This window comes from Rhamphochromis longiceps, linkage group LG18 (genome assembly GCF_057381845.1).
Source record: "Rhamphochromis longiceps isolate RC_006_pf linkage group LG18, R_longiceps_female_GT1.1, whole genome shotgun sequence".
NCBI lineage: Eukaryota > Metazoa > Chordata > Actinopteri > Cichliformes > Cichlidae > Rhamphochromis > Rhamphochromis longiceps.
Window position 1 is genome coordinate 6,650,237 of NC_140574.1, and position 25,056 is coordinate 6,675,292.

General features: G+C 39.1%; 2 protein-coding genes and 2 non-coding genes across 11 annotated transcripts in view; 2 read left to right on the forward strand and 2 right to left on the reverse strand.

The window, feature by feature from the left end:
- Positions 1-5,324, forward strand: part of LOC146647602 (nuclear receptor coactivator 2-like) — a 56,747-nt gene extending 51,423 nt beyond the window's left edge. For all 4 annotated transcript variants that reach the window (XM_085388297.1, XM_085388301.1, XM_085388300.1 and 1 more), the window contains one exon: positions 551-5,324. In XM_085388297.1, coding sequence (XP_085244423.1) covers positions 551-562 — 12 coding nt within the window. In that variant the 3' untranslated portion in view covers positions 563-5,324. The remainder of the gene's footprint in view (positions 1-550) is intronic.
- A 2,926-nt stretch (positions 5,325-8,250) lies between these two features.
- The window catches only part of LOC146647603 (ATP-dependent 6-phosphofructokinase, platelet type-like), a 57,270-nt gene continuing 40,464 nt past the window's right edge, over positions 8,251-25,056 (forward strand). For 3 of the 5 annotated variants that reach the window (XM_085388435.1, XM_085388431.1, XM_085388432.1), the window contains exons 1-10: positions 8,251-8,458; positions 15,611-15,684; positions 17,281-17,358; positions 17,929-18,118; positions 18,222-18,387; positions 18,576-18,620; positions 19,117-19,225; positions 21,844-21,939; positions 22,506-22,598; positions 22,708-22,833. In XM_085388435.1, coding sequence (XP_085244561.1) covers positions 8,350-8,458; positions 15,611-15,684; positions 17,281-17,358; positions 17,929-18,118; positions 18,222-18,387; positions 18,576-18,620; positions 19,117-19,225; positions 21,844-21,939; positions 22,506-22,598; positions 22,708-22,833 — 1,086 coding nt within the window. In that variant the 5' untranslated portion in view covers positions 8,251-8,349. Of the gene's footprint in view, positions 8,459-15,610; positions 15,685-17,280; positions 17,359-17,928; positions 18,119-18,221; positions 18,388-18,575; positions 18,621-19,116; positions 19,226-20,830; positions 20,927-21,843; positions 21,940-22,505; positions 22,599-22,707; positions 22,834-25,056 lie in introns of all 5 variants that reach the window. The other 2 variants (XM_085388434.1, XM_085388433.1) reach the window with 1 other exon arrangement.
- On the reverse strand, positions 23,407-23,498 carry trnar-ucu (transfer RNA arginine (anticodon UCU)). The gene is given in 2 exon segments: positions 23,407-23,442; positions 23,462-23,498. It is a non-coding gene; the product is annotated as a tRNA-Arg (tRNA).
- trnar-ucu (transfer RNA arginine (anticodon UCU)) lies at positions 23,923-24,014 on the reverse strand. The gene is given in 2 exon segments: positions 23,923-23,958; positions 23,978-24,014. It is a non-coding gene; the product is annotated as a tRNA-Arg (tRNA).

Here is a 25,056-nt window from a genome sequence, read left to right on the forward strand (position 1 = left end):
AAATGTATGCTATAGGTGGAAATGCTCTGTGATGTGGCTGTACACTGTTGCTTAAAAGTGCACCCATCACTACACTATAAAAATAATGGTTTAACTCTAGGCTCAGATTTTGCCATCCTTAGCTTGGTATTGCCCCGCTTTCAGTCTTTAGATTTAAATTCATTAATTTGTGTTTAAAATGTGCACTGGAAGCCTTTAATGGCTGAAAATGAGATATAAGGTGTGGGTGAAAAATCAGTTTTTGTTTTGTTTTTGGTTACATGATTGGTTTTGATTCTGTGGAGTAAAAGTCTGTAATAACATAAAGACTTAAATTGAAATGCATTTGAAGTTCTTCCCCCAGAACAAGTAGAGATCTTAAAATGTTGAAAGCATTCAAATGATCAGATGGTCCTTGTTTATTAAACTGATACATCATTTGTTACCCTTTTATTGATCTTTTGTAATCAGCACTTGGAAACCACTTATGAGTGCAGAAAACTCAGTTCAGTTCTTTGTTATCAGAGTGACTGTAATTTAAATTACCTTGATGATTTTCTGTCTTCTACAGAATTTTTGCTGACCCCAGGCTGCAGTTGAGACGAGCAGTGAGGGAATCCATGCAAAAACACTGACACCCATTCAGCTCAGCTCACAGAGACGTATGAAGGACTTGATGAGAACACTGCCCCTCTGTCGCACCAGGCAACTCAGAGGCTCTATAGCGTGAGGACAACCGAGACATGTGCAAACTTCAGGACTACATTCACAGTGGGTTTAGTCATTGCTTAACATTTTATGCAAGAAAAAGTCTGACATTACAGGGAAACTGCCATCTGAACCATCCTGACAGCAAATGCCCAACATGAGGATAATCCTGAAAACCCCCAGCTATTTGTGGTTTTTAGGTTTTCAATGTAACTTATTCTTTGATTGATATCAGCTAATCAACATGTGGTATGTATCTGTAAGCTGTAGTCAAATCAAACACTGTATTCACAGTAATCAAACACTTAAGAGGACTTTTAAAACAGAATTTTTCTAAAAAATAGTTAATAAAAGTACTGAAAGGTGTTCTGTGTAGCATTTTTAAAAAGGTTTTCAAGCTTTGTTTTTCTTATAGTTTAAAAAGAAGTTTGGATAAGGAGGTTATATCTAGAAATGAGAAAATGTGAGTGTGTGTGCGTTTTTGGGGGGACGTAAATTTACAAGGAGGGAAAGAAAAGCACATACAGCTGTAAACAGGCGTAAAGGTTGTATTTCTACAACCTTTACATCTTAAAATTGATTTCAATACCTATGATATTCAGTATTCCTGAAATATCCCCGGATTTCCTCTACAATTAAAACGGATGTTGTGAGGGTTTCAACAGTAATAGTATGTAATCAGACACCGGTAGCACATTCAGGGTTCATTAGGAGATATTATTTGAATTGCCATCAAGAAACGAGGTAAACTTCTCCACCTCTAGCATTTTTCAGCATGCTTTGTTGAGCTGGAGTTGGATAGAGCAAGCAACAAACTTATTCCTTGCACATTTTGACACTTTAGTTAAAAAAATGCAAAGTCATGCTGTAATTTTCACTTTTTATTATACTTCCTTAAATTGGGGGCAAGTACTAAACATGTCCAAAAAGAGAAGAAGCTTGTCTATAATGAAAATGCTACATAGAGCACCATTTAAAAAAATAGGTAATTTGCAACTTGCTGAATTAAAATTTGTGTGGAGGTTATTGGTCCCAAGTTGCCCAAGTTAACACAGTCACACACACAGTGTTTGCTGTTTGAATGTCCTCTGGTCAGATCAGTGTATTACCAGAGTTTTTTATGAGTCTCTGAGGTAACTATGATGGATTAAGTTTCTTGTGTGTGCGTGTGTGAAACTGAAACATAAGTGGCAGGATGATGAGTATAAATGAAGCCTCTGGATTATATCTTTTATGGTTCGGTTTTGGAGCCTAAGTGAAAATGACAATGAGAAGGTTTATGAAAGATATTTTATGGTTATTTATAGTTTTAAAGAAGATTTAGAGATTCTTTCTATGACAAAAAACAAAAGAAAACAATCAAGAATATCAAGAATAAAAAAATTCTCTCAAATGGTACATGTTGATGTCGATTTAAAATTAATATATTTCAACTGCTGTAGTTACAGGGGACCTGTCTCCCCATTTAATGACTTTTTGAATGAAAGTGAATGTGTATAGATAGTGTACATAGATTTTTAATATCCTTTTTTGCCCCAAGTGGTATTGTAAAGCAGCAGCTCGGAGTTTAGTTCAACAAAAAATGAGAGCAGAAATATTTTGTTGGTTAAATGAGCATCAGTAGATGAAGCTAAAGAAGCACTTAAAGTGAAAGTTTATTCACTTTTCTGCCCTGTTTGCAGGCTAGCCCTTTAGCTTTCCCAGCTACAAAATCACAAGCTATTGCTAGAATCCTAAAGCTATTTTGACAAACTAGCTAACCTATTTAGCTTTCCACTTAAGTAGCAATAATAATAATTTCTTTTTCTAGCTTTAAGATCTTAGTTTTCAGTAACTTTGTTTTCCTGGACTAACAAGGGTTTTGGTACAAAAAAAACCAATTGGCCAGTATTAGCGTTATAACATCTTAAATTAGAATGGTGTCACGTGGCTAAATGTTAGCATTAGCATTGAAAATAACGCTATTGTTATTTTGAGCACATTACTTTTTTCAGACCATTCTTGTCAGAAATACTTTTCCCCGCTGAGATTTAACCAGTGAGCTTATTTCTGCCTCTAATGCAGCTTTGCCTCTAAATGAAAAGAAAAATGTGTAAAAGTAAAAAAAGAAAAAATCTCGACGCTACTGCAGCTCATTCTGAAATGACCCTTCAAGATCGCGACCTTGTAGCCTGCCAGAATGTGTCTTGCACTGCAGGTGTGTAGCTGAATCTTGGGTTGGGTTTCTGTGGTTAAAGTTGTCATCTTTAAGTCTCCATACTGTATGTATTGGTAAACAATGCAAACATTTTTTGCGCCAAGGATAAATCCTTACGTAAATGAAGAACTAGAGCTAAATTACTTTGTCCGTTTCACAAAGTTATAATGTTTTCAATCTAAATTTCTATAGACTGGACTTTTATTTTCCATTTTGATTCAATCACTTTGCAAGGTACTGTTCATTTAGGTGCTGTTTCGTGCGTGTGAGCTTGTAATTGTGAACAAAACTGACTGTAACTGGCAACATGTGTTTCTAGACTTCTTGGTCTGTATATGATCTGATACTCTAACAATGACAATATGATTGAGAGTATGTGAAAATACACACTGTAACACTGAAATGAATTTCACTGTAGCGCTTCTCACTTTGTTTCCACATCCTAACTTTTTAGCCCCAAAAATGTTGATGAACTGATGATGAACTGTAAGCCATGAGTATCCGAATGTCACACGTTGAGGGATGAACGACCACCTACAGTAACTGCTAATGTTTGATTTCCTCGTGTGACGTGAGCCTGCACAGGTTGTCACTCAGAACAAAATGGTTATTTATGGTTGCACTGTACTGGTATCTAACCTGACTAACATTGTTTTTGGTTTTAATGGGTATTAAGTGTTTTTTACATTTTTAGCACGCCCAGTTAAGCACATTGAGCTACTGTGGCCCAAGAATTACTGAAGTAATTCTAATGCAGGGCCATGTTTCTATTCAAGAAAGGCATCATTTCTGCCTTTCATAGCTGACAAAGTTCAATATTTGCCAATATTAAAAAAACAAAACAAAAACCTACTTGTGGAACTGGATATTATTTCGAATGATTTGTCGGAAGTGTTAAGTTTCCATATGAGTATCTGTTCACACCGAGCTTACTTTTTAGCAACTTTATCTTCAACTTCCCCCCCAAAAAGAAAAAGCTGGCATTGTTTTTGAAATTGTCTCAGCACAAACAGTAGTGTGAGAACGATTTAGTCTGAAATTGGGCAAATTTTAACTTCCGCTTTATAAGATCTGACACTTTTCAGTTCTCTGTGCTTGAGAAATATTTGGGGTGGAGGCTCAGTGTGAAGAGTTCCCATCTTGGGGGTTTTACATAGCACCACCTGTGTTTCAGCTTTACGCACAAAATGTACAATTTTACAAAATGCATGTTTGTCAGCCTGCAGATCGGGGTTTGTGTCAGGACTTGTTTTCCCCTGCTGTTTGTTTTGTCTTTGAAATTTGGCTTTCATTCACTGGTTTAGACATAGCCACTAAAGACTGCTCGATAGGATTTAGCCACTAAAAACTATTTAGTTATGTTTGGTTATTTTTTCAGTTAGCTTTAGAAAAAAGATTGTGGTTTCTGTTAAAACGCACCCTTCACATGTTGGAAGTGACCGGTCAGTGGCCCTGATGACATAAAGCCATGCATCAGACACCAAAGGACACCTTACCTGTAAATAAGAGACACCAGCATAATTTAAACCCTGGGAATCAGAACAGGAATCGATAACCTCTGTAATAGAACAGTCATATACCAGATGACATACGTCAGACATATGAATTTCCCTTTTGGATAAACTTATTCTTATATATGAGGGTAATATAAGAAATCTAAGATCCTTTTTTTTTTTTACCATTTAACTAAATTGAGGGGTTTTTTTTGTTCATTTAAGATAGTTTAATATTTGATGTGATTTTACCTTCTTTGTAATTATGGCCATTATATTTTTTTCTTTCTTTTTATTTTGATTCAAAAGGTTAGGACAGGATCAACTGGTCTGTTATGGATGTATTTTGTGATTCTACCAGAAGGTGGCGCCAAAGTCACGTGTTTTAAATGTACTTACGCGACCTTGGTCATGCAAGAAACGTCTTACTTCTTGTGGGTTTTAAGTTTTGGGGATGTTTAAAAGAACCAGTCGAAGAGTAATCTCTGTCACTGGTAAAATAACCCCTGAGTAAAGCTTCTGGGTCAACCCTAACACATTTTTGCCTCCCCTTTCTTCTCTAATGTCAGTAAATTGACTCACTTCCCCTCTAAGAGTCATTTAAGGAAGTTACTTGCTCTGATTTTCTTGGGTTCTTTCTTTCCACTTATGAAATGTGTCTGACATCCTGATAACTACGCAGTGGTAAATTAGAGCAAAACAGAAGGAGAATGCATGTGTCGAAGAATATTTTTCTCATCGCTATTTGAAGTACCCTCTCTACTGTGATTTAACATCTCAGCTGTGACACAGTCCAGTGCATACAGTTCATTAATTATTTTCTTATGTAGAAGTCCGGACGTTCACACATTTTTATGCAAGCTGTCGACTCTAATGTTGCTTTTGCCAATGCTGCTTGTTAATTTATGATTCATGCCACTGTAAATAAATTATTTTTACTGAACTGAGCTGTGTCTTTGTTTCAATTTCATCCATAAAGTGACTTGTGCGGTCCCAGGGAATCCCAGTCTTTATATACTTTATATTTAACCTTAACACCACAACAAAACGTTAATAAATGTAAGTTATGTGGGATAAATGTGCTTTAAAATGTGGGTGGTGCGTAGCCTCTGCATGATTGATGGATACCCGAAGTGCCTTGAAATAGTGCTGACTTATGATCCCTTTCCATGGCCCAAAGACCTTTCTCCTCACCTGTTAATATCCTGGGAAAATTCCCCTTCCCCCGAGCCCCGCACACCCCACTAATCAATGATCAGACACTGTTAAAATTCCACTGACATTTACTTTTAAAGTGTCAGTTTTTAGTTTCAGTTTGCAGTTTGTTTATTCTCGTATATCTGACATGCTGAGGGTAACACAGGAAATAGTTTGGCCGTGCAACTGTGTGACACATCCGAGAATCATGTGGCATCCAGAGTGGTTCCCTATTTAAGTTCGGACAAGTGAGGAACAGCAAAAATGTCACAACGGCACACACACCCTGCCTTCGTAAGGCTCTTTTGTTTTCTGCACAGGGACACTTGGAACTGGTCCAGAGACCGGTGCACTCTGTGTGGCCCTTCAAATCTAATCAGGCAGCAGCAGGCACTGCCTTCTGTCCACCAGTATAGATATGAAAACTGCTCCAGCATACCTTCAGATAAATGTTTTTGTCATGAATCTAATATTATGAAATGTGGCTGGCAACAAGTGTGAGAAGTCACGTGGGGCTTGAGTAGATAAAGCCAATAGCATACAGAGGATTACTCAAGGTCATGGGATTCGTGAAAGGTCACCAATTCTATCTGCAGCGTTTTTATGATTGGATTAGAAATATTTTTGTTATTTCCAAATGTCTGAAATTCAAAATGATGATGTAGGGAATGATCCTTAAAAAACACGGCTCCTATAGGATGACATGAGAATATTAAGCAACGACAGGATTTGTAACTGTTTATTCTCTGGTGCTGCCGTTAGATATTTTCTCTTCTAATAATCTAATCTGCTGGTGTTACGTTATGTAAAATGTTCACGCTTTTGTAATACTCCACGTTTTTAGTGTTTGGATTACAAAGGAATTTATGAATTATTGCTCAAAGTCTCTTATTTCCCGAATGAAGGCGCATATTCCTGGCTATAATTGGTTGGAATTTTCCATGGGACGTGATCTGGGTTCCTATTGGTGGACCAAGCTGTCAGTCAGACAGACTGGCTTTGGCTTTGGTTTCTAAGAGCGGCTCGCGAGCGCCAAAGAAGGGAGGAAAAAAGCGACGATGCATCACTCTGCTGTTTCTCCCAGACAGTAAAGTGGAAATGAGCTTTTAAGAGCAGAATTTAAGTTGAATAATTTATGTTGGGTTGTTACAGCGTCCCAGTTAATGCCACAAAAAAATATAGCATTTATAAACGGGTTACTCATTGTAAATGGCCTGCATTTGTATAGCGCTTTTCTAGTCCATAGGACCCCAAAGCGCTTTACACTACGTTCAGTCATTCACCCATTGGCGATGGCAAGCTACATTGTAGCCACAGCTGCCCTGGGGCGCACTGACAGAGGCGAGGCTGCCGGACACAGGGGCCACCGGGCCCTCTGACCACCACCAGTAGGCAAACATGGGGTTAGTATCTTGCCCAAGGATATTTGACATGCAGCCCGGAGGCAGCCTGGGATCGAACCACCGACCTTCTGATTAGTGGCTGACTTGCTCTGCCACCTGAGCTACAGCCACCCTAAGGAGCTTGGAAAGAAAAGCGTCTGGACTTCTTTAAGTTGCTTGAGAATCCTGGAAATAAGTTTGAGAAATGAGGAACACTGGGTTACTCGTTATTTATTTAAAGGTTGTAATATTAAGACAAGTCAGTCAATGAAATAATAATGTTTGGTTGGGTGTGTCCTGATGCTACAACAAACAAACACACTATATCTGAGGTTTTTCATGAAGCATATTTGTTGTTGAATTTCAGTGAAAGGGTCGAGCAATTAATGGATTCATGGCAATTTTCACTCTTTTTAAGGCCTCCAACAGCCCGACGTGGGCTCAACCCAACAACAGATGAATGGGAAAAAAACATTCCCTGGTCTGATGTATCAGGATTTCTACTTTTGCTTGGTACAGCACAATTTGACTTTCACAACATGAAAGCATGGATTATTTCTGCCTTGTATTCTTGTATTAATGGTGGTGTTGTAATGATATGTTGGGGGGGGGGGGGGGGGCACACTTTTGGCCCCTTAGTATCAACTGAGCATTGTGTAAATGACACAACCTACTAGAATATTGTTGGTGATCATGTCCAACTCACAGTGTACCCATGACCAGATTCAATAGAGCGCCTTTGGGATGTGTTGGAACAGAGATAAGCATTGTTTGGGTGTCTATAAATCAGCAGTAACTGTGTGATGCTATCGTGTCAATTTGAACCAAAAGGATTGTGTCCAGCATCTTTTTTAGCATCTTCCATGCATGAAGAATTAGGAGAATCATAAAGACAGACTCACTGGCCACTCTTTTAGGTACAAGCTGTAAACATTATATAAACTGCAGATCAGCGAAAGGCACAAAACCTTCAAATTTCTGTAACAAAGTAATAATTTGTCATAATGATTTAGATGTAGAAAAACTTAACTTCCTGCGCATTTTCACTGTGACTCATCACCACACAGGAAGGCTGGATGGATTTCAGTGAAAGGGCTGAGCAATTAATGGCTTCAGGGCAGTTTCGCTCTTTGAAAGGCCAAATGGCCTCGTTTTGACCCCAGAACTTGACACTTGACCCCACTGCGCCACCGAAACCGCCATGCAGTGACTCACCTCACTAAATGTAGGACCTCTGCAGAGGGGGTGTGTATGATGAGAAAGAGGGCGGTAACCACTGCAGTCCTCCAGTAGTTCCCCTGTCACGGTTATTGACAGTATTACTGGTCGCTGCTTGTAGAAGAGTAAATCTAACATTTTTATTTAACAGGTGACGGGGGCCAAGGAGACAGAGATGGCTGGCGCATCGGCACCAAAGCGACAGGACACCCGGAAATTCTTTGAGAATCTATCCGGCGCTGGTAAATCCATCGCAGTGTTGACCAGCGGCGGAGATGCCCAAGGTAACTTAGTGAGGTTCCATTATCGGACGGCGCTCCTGCCCTAATGAAAATAGATAATTTCGCGTAAAAGTGCTGCCGAGAAAGCACCAGGAGAATAAACTCCTCTCTTAAAATATGCTATCAGACGTGTTTACTGAGGCTGACGTGGTAGTGGCACGCACTGCCAGAGTTAGGCTACTTTAAGTATAAGCGGTTCTTCCCCTAGTCTGGTTGTAGGGTTAATTTTACTCCCTACCTCTTTGTGGAGATTTGGAGAAATATGTTAGCTAGAGGCCTGTCCGACAATGGATGTATCCCCTCCAAGCTTGTCAAAAAGCGTGGTGGTCAATCAAGGTGCATAATTACATGAAAAAATAAATAATGCATTTTATTTGCCTTGTATATATTTATTTTTTCTTGATACCCATTATTTACAAGGTATTAAGCAAATCACAGCGACTATTACGCAACAGCTGCTCTGAAACCCTTGTCTTACACATTTTTCCATGGATGCTGCAGTAGACTATTTATAACCGCTTGAGGAGGTATGAAATAGTTATAGTAATCACGACCTGCTGGAAAAAGATATGCAGCAGGGATGAGGGGGCCAGTTTGGAAAGCTGCAACGAAATCAACAAGTGTTCGCGGTAATTAAATAATTGAATCCTCTTACGTGGGGAGTCGCTCTCCTTATCATGCATTCTGCACCACTGCAGAATCTATATGGACTGTGTTCCTGTATTGATTGCCTGTGTCCTGCGTCCCTGTGCGCGTCCAATGGCACACGTATGATGTAAACAGCAGCCCAAAGCTGACAGTGCTATACACTGTGGTGTGCACTCAGTCAGGTTTCGCCACTGCTTTTGGTGGAAAAGCATGAAGTCCACAGCTCGTGATGGAAATTCTTATTCTTATTCTTATTATTGTTATCATTAAAATCCCTATAATTTATCGGTTCAGGCAAAAGTTGACAACGCCATTAAATGTCATCTTATTTCTTTATATTAACTATGATTTTTGCAACTTCCCCTCATTTAAAAAAAGGGTCATGTTTCAGCAGAAATACACGTATTGTGTCACTGAAGATGAGTCGTGAGGAGGACCACCGTGAAGAAGCCAGACTAAATTACTCGTCTTCCGGCGTAACCTTTCACAGTAAAGGGTTTCCCCTCCCCTTTCCGCAGCAGGGCCTTAATTTTGAAAGAGACCTGCAGTGACTTCCTTTGTCCTTGAGTCACTGTAGTCATCCGGAAGTCACGAAGGGTTGAGTCGCCTACGTGAGGGCGAGCTGGTGTGCTGTGATGTGCAATGTGCAAAGGAAACGTAAATAAGTTACTGTTACTGTGTGTGGATGTCATTTTATCCGTAAAATTAGGTTCTATGACGACAGCCTAATATAAGTGGAACATTTTTAAAAAAAAAAAAAGGTGAAACAGTGATTTTGGTATTTTTATGTGTCTAATAGCGTCACCATTCATTCATGTGATGTTCCAGAAACAGCACTAGAGTGTATTTATTGGACTTCTATATATCGATATTGGAGTGTAGTATCGGCTCTATGCGTGCAGTGCAGCAGCAGAGCCATTGTTGCCTTTGAGCCAGGCTGTTACATAACACACGGTGCCTATAGGCTCCTCTATGAGTGGATGAATATTTCGTTTCTCAGTTGTCTCTGCAGCAGAAGGCAGCACATGAGCACCTGTGTAGAATGTAATAGAGCCAGCCTCTGTAGCAGGGCCGGCCCGTGGCATAGGCCGTATAGGCAAATGCTAAGGGCGCCGTCCATCAGGGGGCGCCACGCCAGTGCCATAAATGTTGAAAAAAAAAAAAAAAGTTGGTACTATTAATTCTAAATACAAAAAATAATCCCACGTTAATTAAAATGCAAAGTAAAGCTTATTTAATAGAAACATTATTTGTTACAACATTACGCCCCCCCCTCCCCGCACGGTGCGCCCCCTCCCTCCCGGTATCATGGTTCCTTTTGGACGTCACCACATCAAAAAATCAACACAAGATATCAAAACGGCCAAAACTGTCAGGTGGCCAGGGAAGAAAAAAGAGAAAAGAAGAGGAGGAGAAACGAGAAAAAGACAGAGGTAGGTAACGTTAGCCTACATGAAATTATTTGTCTGAATGTGATAGTAACCTAAATTTTTAGCATTAAGCTAATGTTACATGATTCGCTAATTGCTAATCAATAAATAGCTAGTTAACTGTTTTAACGTCAGTTAATATTGTGGAGGGGGCTAAATTGTTATGGAAAATAATAATGTAACGTTAGGTAATTACAGTACTCCCACCTTTCCCACCATTCCTCATTTGTATTCATCTTTTAAGCAGGTGTTTTTTGTTTACATTGTTATTGCCTTCTGGTTAGCTAACGTTTACCCTGCAGGTAATAGTCACTTTTCCACCCCTGTATATATTACAGTTGTAAGCCTAGTTGTTAAAGTGCACATCATTAATGTTAATTAAGCAATATCACATGAGAGGGAATGCTGTTTTTTAATATGAGCACTGCTGTGATTCGGTCAAAGATAATCATAACATAACATTCTCATATGATATTATACTGTTACTTTGCATTCTGCTATTCAGCATTTCACTGTAATGATGACAATAAATTGAATCTAATCTAATCTGCATATCAGTTAACATCATATATATATCTCTTTGGTTTTTCATTTATATTATATCATTTCATTTTATTCCTGGAATCATGTTTTTATTATTAGACTTTAATACTCAGTGGTGTCACATACTCCTGTCTTCAGATGCACTGTTGAAGTTTCTAAATCCCACCCCTGGGCCATCTACCACATCTACCGCTGCTGCCTCCACTTCAGCAGCACAACCCACCAGTGATGCAGCATCAGCAGCACAACCCAGCCATGATGCAGCAGCATCAAGCGGTCTTCCTGTTGCCTTATTTATATTGTATTTTTAATTTATTTTATCCAACTTGTTGACACGTTTTATTGTGTTTATGTATGTAAAATTTATTGTATTTCATATATTCATTTTTTATTTTTTGTATTCATTTATTTATTCATATCTTTTTTTATCTTGTTAATTATTCTGATTGTGAATTTGCTTTCTTTAAGTAAAAAAAAAAGAAGGTCAAAGACAAAGCTATTCGGTTTCTTGTGAGTACATACACTACACTGCCGATGTAGGGGGGCGCCACCTAAAATCTTGCCTAGGGCGCCAGATTGGTTAGGGCCGGGCCTGCTCTGTAGGAACTATGTGTAGGAGCGCATACTCCTGGCAGCAGCTGAGATTTAATTATAACTACACTTGGACATTGTTCCCGGGGCGTGAAAATGATGCGCACACAGTCCCACTCACCAGGGTCAAACGATAGCAGGACTAGCTTTTGAATGCCTTTCCTGGAGAATCTCTCTGCAGTGGAAGCCTTTAACAGCCTCGAGTGTCTTTAAGGAGGTTTTTTCCCCGCTTGCCATTGTCACCAAGAATAATTAGGTTTGTTGTGATATAATAATCACATGTGGACAAAGTTTCTGATGTCTATGAGCACTGGTTCCATTTAACATTTCTTCTGAATGTGTATATTTTTACTACCCAGACATTAAAAATTAAAAAATACAAAACAAATACAAACCAAAGAAATGAACTGTAACTGCATGGTACTGTTATAATGTAAGACAGTGTAATGCTAACGTTTTAAGAATCATTAAAGAGGATCTTTATGCTTTTCCTTATTTCCAGTCAAACCTTCTGTGTTTCAGACAGTGGATGAACTGAGGATCTTCACCAAGGTTCAGATTAAGCCATATAAAGAATATGTAAACTGTAATTGAAGCAAAGCGTTTCTAATAGAGACTAAGAAAAAAAAACACAGAGCTAGAAATATGGCTGATAGGCCTCTTTTAGTGTTACTTAATAAAAATTCCCTCTTTCTTAAAAGCAGAAACAATCGGTAGTTTTGTGAAATATTTCAGGCTATTTTTCAGACTTTCATTTAGCAAACTTTACAGTTTTCTGAACTCACAGGAACATCGGTGCTTCATGTGCAATGACAAATTTTTGCCAAGGCAGATTTCCCGACCGCTGCGGAGAATACATGCCCAGACTGAGCTGGAGATGTTTAGTCATTGCAGCAGTCTGGGAGGAAATACTAACAGCATTTCATGATTTGTGATTTAATCCAAGAGCTCAGCTGGGACACGACACACACACTCACACACACATACATGAGATGATAAATGAGATGTACTCACGGTCGCTGATCGCTCTTATCTGTCTGTGAAATCCTTATTATTTTTTTCTTTCTAATTTTGTAAAACTCAATTATAGTATCACACAATTCAGCTCAATTTTACTCATTTGCCAGGTCCCCTCTGACCAATCAGCACTTTGCAGGTCTATTAGCAACACTAGCTCCAACACAAAAAGAAACACAGTATGGAGGCCTGGATGTGGTTTCAGCCTGTTCAGTGTTTGCTAACGAGTGCTGACAGCACGGTGACTCCCCCACCCAACCCCCACCCCGTAGTGCATTTGTCTTAGATGTCACCTGCCTTATAATGCTGTTGCTACTTCCTCTAGGTCAGCAGGAGTAGTTTTGGTAAAGGGCAAGATAATTAATTATTTTACATAAAAGAGGTAGTTAATGATCATAAATAAGAGAAGTGAGGAAAACAAAAACAAAGATTAGAAAAGAGATATTTTTAGTCTCTTATCAGAAAATTGCAGGCAGCTATTGATTTATTGAGTTATCCACTGACAGAAAAGTGAGTTTATGAATATTTGGATCATAAGAAACCCTTGAAAACCCCTCATTAATACAAACAGTCCTTGTCTGAATTAAGATAAGATAAGATAAGTTAAGATAAGATAAGATAAGATAACCTTTATTAGTCCCACACGTGGGAAATTTGTTTTGTCACAGCAGGAAGTGGACAGTGCAAAAGTTATGAGGCAAAAATTAGAATACAATAAGAATAAATACAGTACACAACTGTACAGAATAGAATAAAATAAAATACTATATACAGTAGAATAAAATAAAATAAATATACAATAAGATAAAAAATAGAATACAAATACAAATACTATATACAACTGAGTAAAAATACAACGATAACAGAAAGGATTATTGCACTTAGTATTATTGCATATTGTATTATTGCATATGTATGGATGTGTGTGCTTGATCAGTTAAAGTCTTCCTGCATATGATAGTTTTGAGATACAGTATTTTTATACATTATTAATACGTTTATTTTATTAGTTTGCTTTGTTTACCAAATTATATTTGAACATTCATCAAACACAAAATGATGTGACTTGAGAGATCGATATTAGCCACTGACACTGACACTGTTATCTTATTTGCTAATAGCCTGATATCAGTCAACAAGGCTGATGTCAGCCTGTTCATCAGTGCTTCTCTATCTAAAGCTGATTGCCCATGCAGTGGCTGCCACTTAAACCATTATTTCTGTCTGTTGCAATCATTGCAAGGTAAACAGAAAACTTTGTTTATAGTTATCTGCAAAAAATGTATGATTGCACACATTTGACTGATTGCAATGCCTTTCCAGAAGAGTTCATGTTCAACTTTGTTTCCCCCAGCTAAGCCTTTGTTGTTTCGCTCTGGCCTTTTGCCATGGCCCCGTTGGCTCTGCCAAGCTTAGTGAATTGAGCTCTTGTAGTAATGCCAAAATCGTGACATAGTCATCCAAGGAGTAGACCCATCCCATACGCATTCTGCAGACAAGGGCCAGTAAAAGGGATGGGTTGTTTACTCCATGTGGTGTGGGAAGAAATTTGGCGAGGTGGTTAAGTTGGCAGAGCGTGGTAGCTTGTGCTTGCTGGGCTAAATTCTGGGATGCATGCAATGCCTCACCAAACTGGGCTCACTGAGATCTAACATGCTCGTCATTCCAATGCTTTTCCATAAATGGCTAATTAATTCTTTATCCCTATTTTGAATTTTTAAAGTGACCTTTTCTTTTTTTACCAGTCATCTATGTTCTCTGTGCTCTTTATTAATTGCTATGCACTGACCCTATTAGATTGATTGATTAGCTGATGGAAAGAAGAAATAATCAATAGCAATTACGATAATGATTCAGCCACTTCACGTGTTAATGGCATAAAAAGCCAAGAGTCAGCTGATTCAGCGTCTTGTTGATTGGATGTCTTTTTCAGAATAACTTAAAACTGTTTATTATTAAGATAAGATAAGATAATTGTAAATTACCCATTTCTGAGACAAATAAAGTCTATCTTAGCTTATCTTACCTTTAATTTGGTAAATAATCAGTTCACTGATAAGTCAAAATTCAAAGATGAAACAGTGGAAGATGGATTTGTTATTTTCAGCCCAGGCTGATACGTAGAGCTTGTTTCTTTTTTTCAGGTTCTCTTATTACACCTAGCGTTAGGATCATTAAAGTTTTATTACAGCTCTTATTCTGTATGCAGGTTGCGACACAGAATCAAAGTAACATCAATACCACCTTTATTCCTTCTCTCAGCGTTTTTACACATCAGATATTTCTCGTCATCGTGCTTTTATGGGAGTCTTCGGTGATGTAAAACTGCACCTTCACTGTGACACCAGACTTAGCTCAAGGTTTATGTTTTGTTCTGTCTCTAATTTCACTAAGTGCTCTTTCAGACCCTTCTATGTTTTGACACAAAATCCTCAGAGGGATTCTCACTTGCAGTCTCCTCTCCCTGTCTCCCTGTTTTTTCGATGGCGTTTACCGCTCCTGTTATCTGCTGGTCTGTCTAGCTTTCTGCCACGCCCTGTTTGTGCTGCTGCTTATACAATCACATTTATGGAAACATCGTTTATTTAGTTCACTGACAGATCTAATTTCTTAAATGTCAAAAGCACCTTAGAATAAGACCGACATTAACTACTTTCTACCTCCAGTTTCTGTGTCTCCCACATCCTCTGAAAAGGTCAAACTGCTGCTAGTCGCTGCGCTGCAGTTTTAATAAACATGGCGGTTCTTCATTAGCTGACACCAAAAATATCTTTAAGACCAATTTGTCAGCATGAAAAAGAACCTGGGTAGGCTCGCAGTTTACCGCAGACGGACATGGTTAATTTCCCAACCTGTCAAACATGATATGTGAGAAACACTGTTTGTTTCTGTATCAACCCCAAACTCTTTTTTTCTCTATTTCCAGGTATGAATGCAGCTGTCCGGGCTGCCGTGCGGATGGGCATCTATGTGGGAGCAAAGGTCTACTTCATCCATGAGGTGAGGCATGACTCAGGCTTTAGACATAGCCCCAGGAGAGTCTGCAGTGTCTGTCACATCACACGGTGAACTAAATTAGAACTGACGAGTCTTTTTTATCGAGCTGTGATTGTCTGTGATACAGCCAGCAGGACTCAAGACTGCATGTTGCTCTGCTTTTGTAACTGAATTTGACCTTAAGGAGTCATTCAGGTGGCTGCAAAGTCTCAAAACTGAAAATGTGAATTTCATTGTTTTATTTTTCTATTGGGGTTAAATGCATCGCATCTACAGGGTTGCATAGATGTAATCTTTGGTGTAAATTCACCACATTGTGTCAAATCAGGTTTCATGAAGAGAAACGCAAACATGCCACAGACAAGTCATTGTGCTGTTACTGCCTGTTGTTGCAAAACAAATTATATTTTGTTCACTCAAATTCACCCAAGTGTAGCTGCAAAAACCTCTGTACACATAAATATCAAAAACTGCACAGTGTTGGCAGCCCACCACTTCATTTTTGTCTCCTTAAGCTGTTCTGTGAAAGCTGTTCTGTTCCAACAGATTTAAGCATTTCTCACCTCACTTCATGCTGTTTAGGTGCTATTTTGAAAAGATTACCTTAAATCAGCCACACTGACTACAGTCATTGTTTATGGCTCTGGTCGTTAAGCCTTTGTTTTTCAGTCATTAAGATCTCCCCATTAATCCCTTTACAGGTAGTGACCTTGTTTTTGTCTTTTTGGCCTCCACACTTGTCACACTAAAATGAAAGTGGTGCCCTTGGAGTGTCTGTGTGTGAACATTTGATTGAAGTGGAGTGTATTGACACTTAAAACTGTGTCCACATGGAAATTTGAACCCACTATGGGCTCGTTTTGTGTTTTTAACCTACTGGAAGCAAGGGCATGGATTTGGATACAGTATGTACTCTGACCAGCTCCAACATAAAACCACTGGATCATAAATTTTCTACTGGAAAACCTTGAGCTCTGGCATTCATGTGAATTTTACTTTGACAAGTGCCGCCTACTGTTTGGGCTCTATCACAGATCACACCTACTGTAACAGTATTTGAACTTAAACGTGCTGCCGATGGAAATAATGATTTGATAGTGATAGTAACTGTAGTAACTCCTTCTTTCCTGAGTCTCTCAAAGTCATCGATATTGAATGCCTGAGGATGTACAGTATGTGCAATTTTAACTCGACATGATGCCATGAACGACGGGGGCAGACAGACGTGATCTGGTCTCAGTGTAGATATAATTGGATTACAAAGGGCAGGCTTCATCCTTCACTTGCCACACTGTCATGTCCCCATCAGCTTCAAATAACCACTGGGCTGTGAGTAATAACAGCTGAGTGCCACAGTGCTTTTATTTTGGTTTGGGACCATCGCCTCGCAGTTTTAATCCCTGAACACAACACAGCAGTTCCCTAAAAAAGCTCAACCTGACCCACAGGGTTGTCTTCAAGTTCCTATTGAGTTTTGGTTCAATTTAAAAATACCGAGCACTGTCCTTCATTTGTCAGTTAAAAAATAAAACTTTTTTCAGCTTTTGCCAAGTTATCAACAATCCGGTGAATGTCTGTCACACTGATTGCTCTTCTCAGGGTTACCAGGGGATGGTGGACGGTGGAGACAACATCAAAGAGGCGAAGTGGGAAAGCGTCTCCAGCATGCTGCAAGTGGTGAGCAGATCAGTGTTCAGCTCACACACACCGCACATTTCTTCTTAATGGGCTGTAAACAGTGAAACAAACTCAGTCTGCTTTGAGGAAAATACTGTGTGTTGTAAATACTGTAGACATTTTAGCATCATTAAAAGTGTTTGGTAAGAAAACCTTTGTAGTACTTATGCTGGTACGTGTTGTCATAGTGGACATGAGTGACTTTTACTCAAAGGGACACAGGCAATAATGCTTTTAGCTTGCAGCTTGATGATACTGAAGTAGCTTGCCATTGCCAGTGTGTGAATGTGTGTGTGAATGGGTGAATGACTGAATGTAGTGTAAAGCGCTTTGGGGTCCTATGGACTAGAAAAGCGCTATACAAATGCAGGCCATTTACCATTACCATTTCAAGGAGACCTTTTCACTGATGAGTGAACAGTGGGGATAAAAGATCTCGTAGGTCAGCGATACTGGAAAAAATACAGTCTAAGAGGACACAATGTCCTAAAAAGAAGCCAAAAGAATCTTTAAAAAATTTAAAAAATGAAGAAAATCATGACAGGTTATTGTAATGTTCGTTTACTTTAGGGTGGAACTGTCATCGGGAGTGCCCGCTGCAAAGATTTCCGTACCCATGAGGGCCGCCTGAAAGCTGCACACAACCTTGTGCAGCGTGACATCACCAACCTGTGTGTGATTGGTGGAGACGGAAGCTTGACTGGGGCCAACCTGTTCAGGGAGGAATGGAGCAGCCTGTTGGAGGAGCTCCTGCAGCAAGGTGACTCCTCACAACAGGAGGTTTTGTTTTTAACTTTAACACCAGGCTTCCCTGCTTTTACAAGTTTAAAGGGAAACTTTCTCCCTCCTTGTTTTTTGTTTAGGTTTGATCGATGAGGAAGCGACCCAGAGAAACTCCGAGCTCCACATCGTCGGTATGGTTGGCTCCATCGACAATGACTTCTGCGGCACTGACATGACCATTGGCACCGACTCGGCCCTGCATCGGATCATTGAGGTGGTGGACGCCATCATGACCACTGCCCAGAGGTGAACAATTTCTGAGAGAGGTCTTAATAGAAAAGATATAAACTGTGGTTTTTTTTTACATGCTTCAGTGTAGGGTAAAGGTTGGAGTTCCCCCTCTACTGAACAAATTTAGATCAACCCACTGAGTTTCAGCATAAATGCTCTTTTTTTGTTTGTTTTTGACATTATTTCTGTTTGTTTTTTTATAGCCACCAGAGGACGTTTGTCCTGGAGGTCATGGGGAGACACTGCGGGTAGGCATCTTTTATTCCACACACACATACAGTATACATAATATTGCGTGACATCCACTTAGTCTTAGTGGCCACAAAATCATATGCTTGTAATCAAATTCTTTAGAAAGCATATTTAAGACTTTGAAAATGTCGAATGATAAATGTGGAATGTTCAAATACCGACAAGTGAGTCAGACTCCAGCTAAAATGTCAAAGTAGTATTTTATGCAGATACATTGTATGTACCATGGTCCAGAAAATTTAGCATTGACAACAGGCGAAAAATCGACTCTGTTCGGAGTCGAACCCACAACCTTTGAATTGCATTGCACGTTGACTGGAAGTCCAATGGGCTGTCCATTATGCCACAGAGCCTGCTGTTTAGGCCTACTGATAAGGTTAGTGAGTGGAGTGCATTCTGGCTTTAGTGAGATTTCAGTGTAGCAAGAGACTAAAAGAACTGTCTTTAGTGAGAGCTGAAATGTATGATTTTATAAATTGTGTATGTGTGCAGATATCTGGCCCTGGTCAGCGCCCTGGCATGTGGAGCAGACTGGGTTTTTATCCCAGAAATGCCTCCTGAAGATGGATGGGAAGACAACATGTGTCAGAAACTGTCCGAGGTGACAAACACACACATACACACACACACACACTGTTTTCACTGTAGTAGCTTATGTTTTAATTAGAGTGGATAGTTTTCTGTCTTTGGCTAGGAGGACAGAAGTAATTTAGCTAAGCAAGTTTCTAATAAAGATTTACATGACAGAAAATATGTTAGAATAATTAAGCAAAAATCTTTATTTTCTTGAAAATACAGTGTAAAAAGTGAGAACAGTAATCCCTGTCACAATAAAGAAACTTATAAATGACATATTGGAAGGTTACAGCTGTCAGAACTTAGTATAATGTGTAGAAGTGCTTGCTTTGATGTACGTCAGGACATCAGCACCCACAGAATTTTACCAGTTTCTCACAATGCTCTGAGGGGACCATTCTCCAGTTTTCATCCAGTCTTTGCCACAGAATTGTGACTTGTGTGTGGAAGCAGACATCTTTAAACTTCCCCAGATATCCACAGTAAAGCAGGAGTCCCTCAAATTCGACGTTCACTATAAAATCGAACTCACATTTGAACTGTTTAACTATTAGTTGTGCCACAAGGGCTTCTATTTTTACACGTTTCAGCTTGACTCACATGCTGCCTTTTCATGGATTTAATTTTAAGCATCTAAAGTAGAAAGTTTAATGTTTCCTTTGAGATTTTTTGTATAATGAGAATCTTTATAGTTTTCCCCTGTAATAAAGTGACTCTGTTGGCACTTGAACCCACAAGCTTTGAATTGCATCTGAAGAAAATCATTAGAAGTCTAATGCTCTATCCATTGCGCCACAAAGCCTGCTGAATGCTGGCTGTTGGGTCATTAAGCAAACCTGCAAAACTCAACCCAGAATCTCCAAATCATTCGATTGTAATCTTAAACCTTCCTATAAGTAAACTTCAATTTAATTTCAAGCTGGAAATTAGAGTCCATAAAAGCAGTTATGACTGAAAACTAAATGGCAGAAGAATTGGAGAAAAACAGGCCCTTGAATGGCAGCCTCTGATGGGATTAAGACCTACAAACTTTGAATTAGAGCTCAACTGCCAACTGGCAACACATGAAAGGCTACCATTAAAGTTCATTCTGTGTTTAGTGAACCTGAATAACTAACCAGTTTGGTGGTTACACAGTCCCAGTTGATCAAGATGCTTCGTGCTGGGATGACTAAAATCACACTGGCCAGTAGCTAAGATGTAGCAGCACTTGGTCTATAACAAAGGTTCTCCACACACTTTAATAAAGTGGCTCTGGTGGGATTTGAACTGCATCTGACATGATCTAGCTAGAAATCCAATGCGCTATCCATTGTACCACAGAGTCTGCTTGAGTCACTGTTGCTTTCAGTTCAAGTCTGTTCATACATTAACAATAGTAGCTCAGGAAATTGGGTTTTGTAATGGCAGTTAGTTAAGAAAGTTATATGGTAGAGCCTGACTCTTGTGGCTGTCAACCCCACGAGCTTTCGATTACATCTTGACTCTTTGCCAGTCCAATGTGGCCACCACATAAACACAAGACTATTCTAATGTTTATCACAGACCATTTGAAGACCTGAAGAACATTGTTTTGTTTTTTTTATTTTCCAGTCAGTCTCATATGGTTAGTATTCTTGTTATTGTCCAGATTCGATCTCGAGGTTCCAGGTTGAACATTATCATAGTTGCTGAAGGCGCAACTGACCGACAAGGACAACACATTACCTCTGATTTTGTAAAGGATGTGAGTAGAGCTGTGTTTCAGACTGACACAGAGGGGAACCAGAAGCTGGACCAGCTGGTGGATATAAACATGAAAATGAAAAACTACAGCAGAGCAACCTTTCTGTTTTGAATCCAAACATTTGCCACATGCCACACACATAGGAAAGGTTTCATTGTGATATTATAGACATTCATGTTTCGGTGTCATGGTTTCTTTAGCTCAGTAGACACTGACATTGAATGACTCAAAACTCAAGAAGTTTATTGTCATTTCATATTGTGTTACCCAGCCTGAAACGAAATACTGTTTCTCACCAGCCTCTGCAGTGCAAAAAGCAATACAGTTTAAAAAGAATAAATACAGTTTAAAATGATCTGATGTCTTAAAAAGTTTTTAAATAAAAGGGAAATATGGTGTTATAAAGTGTACCCTGTAGTGCAGCTGATTGACTGTTGATGGCACTAAATGTATATTTCAGCCAAATTACAGCAAAGAGCAAAGAGAAAGCCTACCAAACAAAAAGAAATTCCTAAATTTAAAGTTTTCAACAAATTCAAAATTGTCTTTTAGAAATGTTTTATGAGAAAGGACCAAATATGTGAACACTGCATGTAAACTGAGCTGTAAATAAAAGAAGGTTCTGCAGTCAACTTTAAACTAACCCTGCTGGCTAACAGCAATAGTATAAGTAAATTATTGATGTATCTCTACAGCACACTGCTTTTCATGACCAGTTAACTTCACATATGAAGCTTCTCCCAAATTGTGGCAAATGTCTGCTGATGAAGGGCAACCTGTTGGTGCTCTTTGGAAACGCAAAGGTCTCTCAGTAATTAGCGCTCAGACTTATCCTACGTTACTGGTTCCAGCTTTTGGCAATGCAAAACATTTTCTGTCATGTTTTAAACTGCCTTTGCTTGTTTATATCCCTCTAGAATCGTGCTGATAAGAAAAGGCTGAACATTATTATTGTAGCCGAGGGTGCCATAGATCGCCACAACAAATCAATAACCCCCGATTATATCAAGGATGTAAGTACGGTCACGAAGCCTGGCCGATACACGGAGCCACAAATTCTCCCTCAGAAGCATGGGCCACTGTCTTTCGTGGTTTGGATGTTGGTTTCCTTCACCATGGGAACACACCATTTCGTGTCCTGTATGCTGTTGTATTTCGTTCTTTTTTACACAAATGTTCATATATCCATTTATGAACCATTTATGGATGAGCTGTACGGTTCTCTTTGCACCCTGTATTTTGCTTTATGCCTGTTCACTTTGCATGTGTATTACATGACAGGAGATGTTTTGCATGATTTCTCCTTCTTATTTTTTTCTTTTGGCATGTCTTTTCTTGTTATTGCATGTTCCTACGAATGTTCTTGTTTATTTTTAAGATGCTATATAATCCTGCTTTATATAATATTACATTGACACTACATATTTAGTAGAAATATGATCACAGTCTTCAGAAATTTGGAATTTTTTAAAGTGAAATCCTAAATATTTTTTATAGATATATTGTATTTAACTGGAATGGCATATATTTTTAAGCCCTTTATGCCAACTAATAATTCATGTTTACTATTCAAAACCAGCTGGTAGTGCGCCGCCTGGGTTTTGACACCAGGGTTACTATCTTGGGCCATGTGCAGAGAGGTGGAACACCCTCAGCGTTTGACAGAATCCTGGTAAATAGCAATCAATAAATAAGACTCATATCATGGATTGGTGAAAGTAAAAAAAAAAAAAAAGTTCTGTGCTCATTACTTCCCTCTGAATGAACTTTAATCTTTGCAGGCAAGCCGCATGGGTGTGGAGGCAGTGCTAGCATTACTGGAGGCATCTGCAAACACCCCGGCCTGCGTCGTGTCTCTGGTTGGCAACCAGGCTGTTCGACTGCCACTTATGGAGTGTGTTCAGATGGTAAGTATGTTTGTTTTAGAGACAGATATGAGATTGTTAGGTTTTATAATAAAGGTCAAAGGTCCATCATCAGAATCAGAATCTTTCCAGTAGAGGAAACTGTTTTGTTGAAGAGATGTGGCTAGAATTTAGAAAGAGATGAATTTTGGAAAACAAAAATACAACAAAAGCCTCAAGTTATATTGGTCTTTTCACTTGTCCTAATCTTCTTTCGTAGCAGGAGTCACACAGAATTATGTGTAAAGGCGACTCTGGTGGAACTTGAATTTTTGAATTGCATCTGAAGGGAACCACTAGAAGTACAATACACAAAGCCCAATGAATGACTAAATTCATGCTGGAAAAAAACTGAGATTTTGGTGTAGCAGGAACCTTGAACAAGGTTTTCCCCTTGTTCAAGGTTCTGTGCTGTGGATTCTGTGCTTAGTAAACTTGAGGCTTTATTTTCCTGGTGGTAGTAACAGATTTTCAGTTGACCAAAGCACTTTGTTTAGATGACTGCAATCGAGCTGGTCAGAAACTAAGATTTTTTTGTAGCAGGAACCTTCAATAAAGTTCTCCCCTTTAAATTAGTGACTCTGGTGGGACTCGAACCCACAACCTTTGAATTGCATCTGAAAGGATCCACTAGAAGTCCAACGCGCTATCCATTGCGCCACAGAGCCTACAAATTCTGCACTTGATGACCAGAATGTGGCGTAGAATTCACGTTGGTGATGTGAACGTCCCTAGAAACCCCATTCTGAGTACCTACTGTTCAGATGCGCATTTGTGTGCAACCTGAATCTTGTCTTCTTTGCAAAGAATTCAAGGGAAATAAAAACCCTCTTGAGTTAGTGATTCTGGTGGAACGCAAACCTTGAAAATTACATCAACAGCAAACTCAACTGTATTTAAAGGACAGCTATATGCTACTACAAGTAGTGTGGATTCTGTGCTTTGTAAACTTGAGGCTTTCATTTCCTGGTGGTAGTAACAGATTTTCAGTTGACCAAAGCACTTTGTTTAGATGACTACAATCTAGCTGGTCAGAAACTAAGATTTTTGAAGTAGCAGGAACCTTCAATAAAGTTCTCTCCTTTAAATTAGCGACTCTGGTGGGACTTGAACTCACAACCTTTGAATTGCATCTGAAAGGATCCACTAGAAGTCCAACGCGCTATCCATTGCGCCACAGAGCCTACAAATTCTGGACTTGATGACCCAGAATGTGGCGTAGAACTCACGTTGGTGATGTGAACATCCCTAGAAACCCCATTCTGAGTACCTACTGTTCAGATGCGCATTTGTGTGCAACCTGAATCTTCTCTGCTTTGCAAAGAATTCAAGGGAAATAAAAACCCTCTTGAGTTAGTGATTCTGGTGGAACGCAAACCTAGAAAATTTCATCAACAGCAAACTCAACTGTATTTAAATGACAGCCATATGCTACTACAAGTAGTGTGGATTCTGTGCTTTGTAAACTTGAGGCTTTCATTTCCTGGTGGTAGTAACAGATTTTCAGTTGACCAAAGCACTTTGTTTGGATGACTACAATCGAGCTGGTCAGAAACTAAGATTTTTGTGTAGCAGGAACATTCAATATAGTTCTCCCCTTTAAATTAGTGACTCTGGTGAGACTCGAACCCACAACCTTTGAATTGCATCTGATGGATTCCACTAGAAGTCAAACAAACTATCCATTGCGCAACAGAGCCTACAAATTCTGGCCTTGATGACCCAGAATGTGGCGTAGAATTCACGTAGGTGATGTGAACGTCCCTAGAAACCCCATTCTGAGTACCTACTGTTCAGATGCGCATTTGTGTGCAACCTGAATCTTCTCTTCTTTGCAAAGAATTCAAGGGAAATAAAAACCCTCTTGAGTTAGTGATTCTGGTGGAACGCAAACCTAGAAAATTACATCAACAGCAAACTCAACTGTATTTAAATGACAGCCATATGCTACTACAGAATCAGAATCAGAAACTTTATTGTCATTGTCATGAGAAAAACGAAATTAAGAATGGTCCCCGATCATTGCATCATCCCTAGCAATATCAAAATATAAATAAAACAATAAAATTCAATAAATAAAATAGATAGAATACTTAAAATACTAATAAGATATAACAGTAAAACATTCACATACATTCCCACACACATGCTTCAGACCGTGCATAGATTAACACAAGAGTGGCGTGATGGACATTTTTTTGTAGTATTCAGATGTGTTATTGCAGT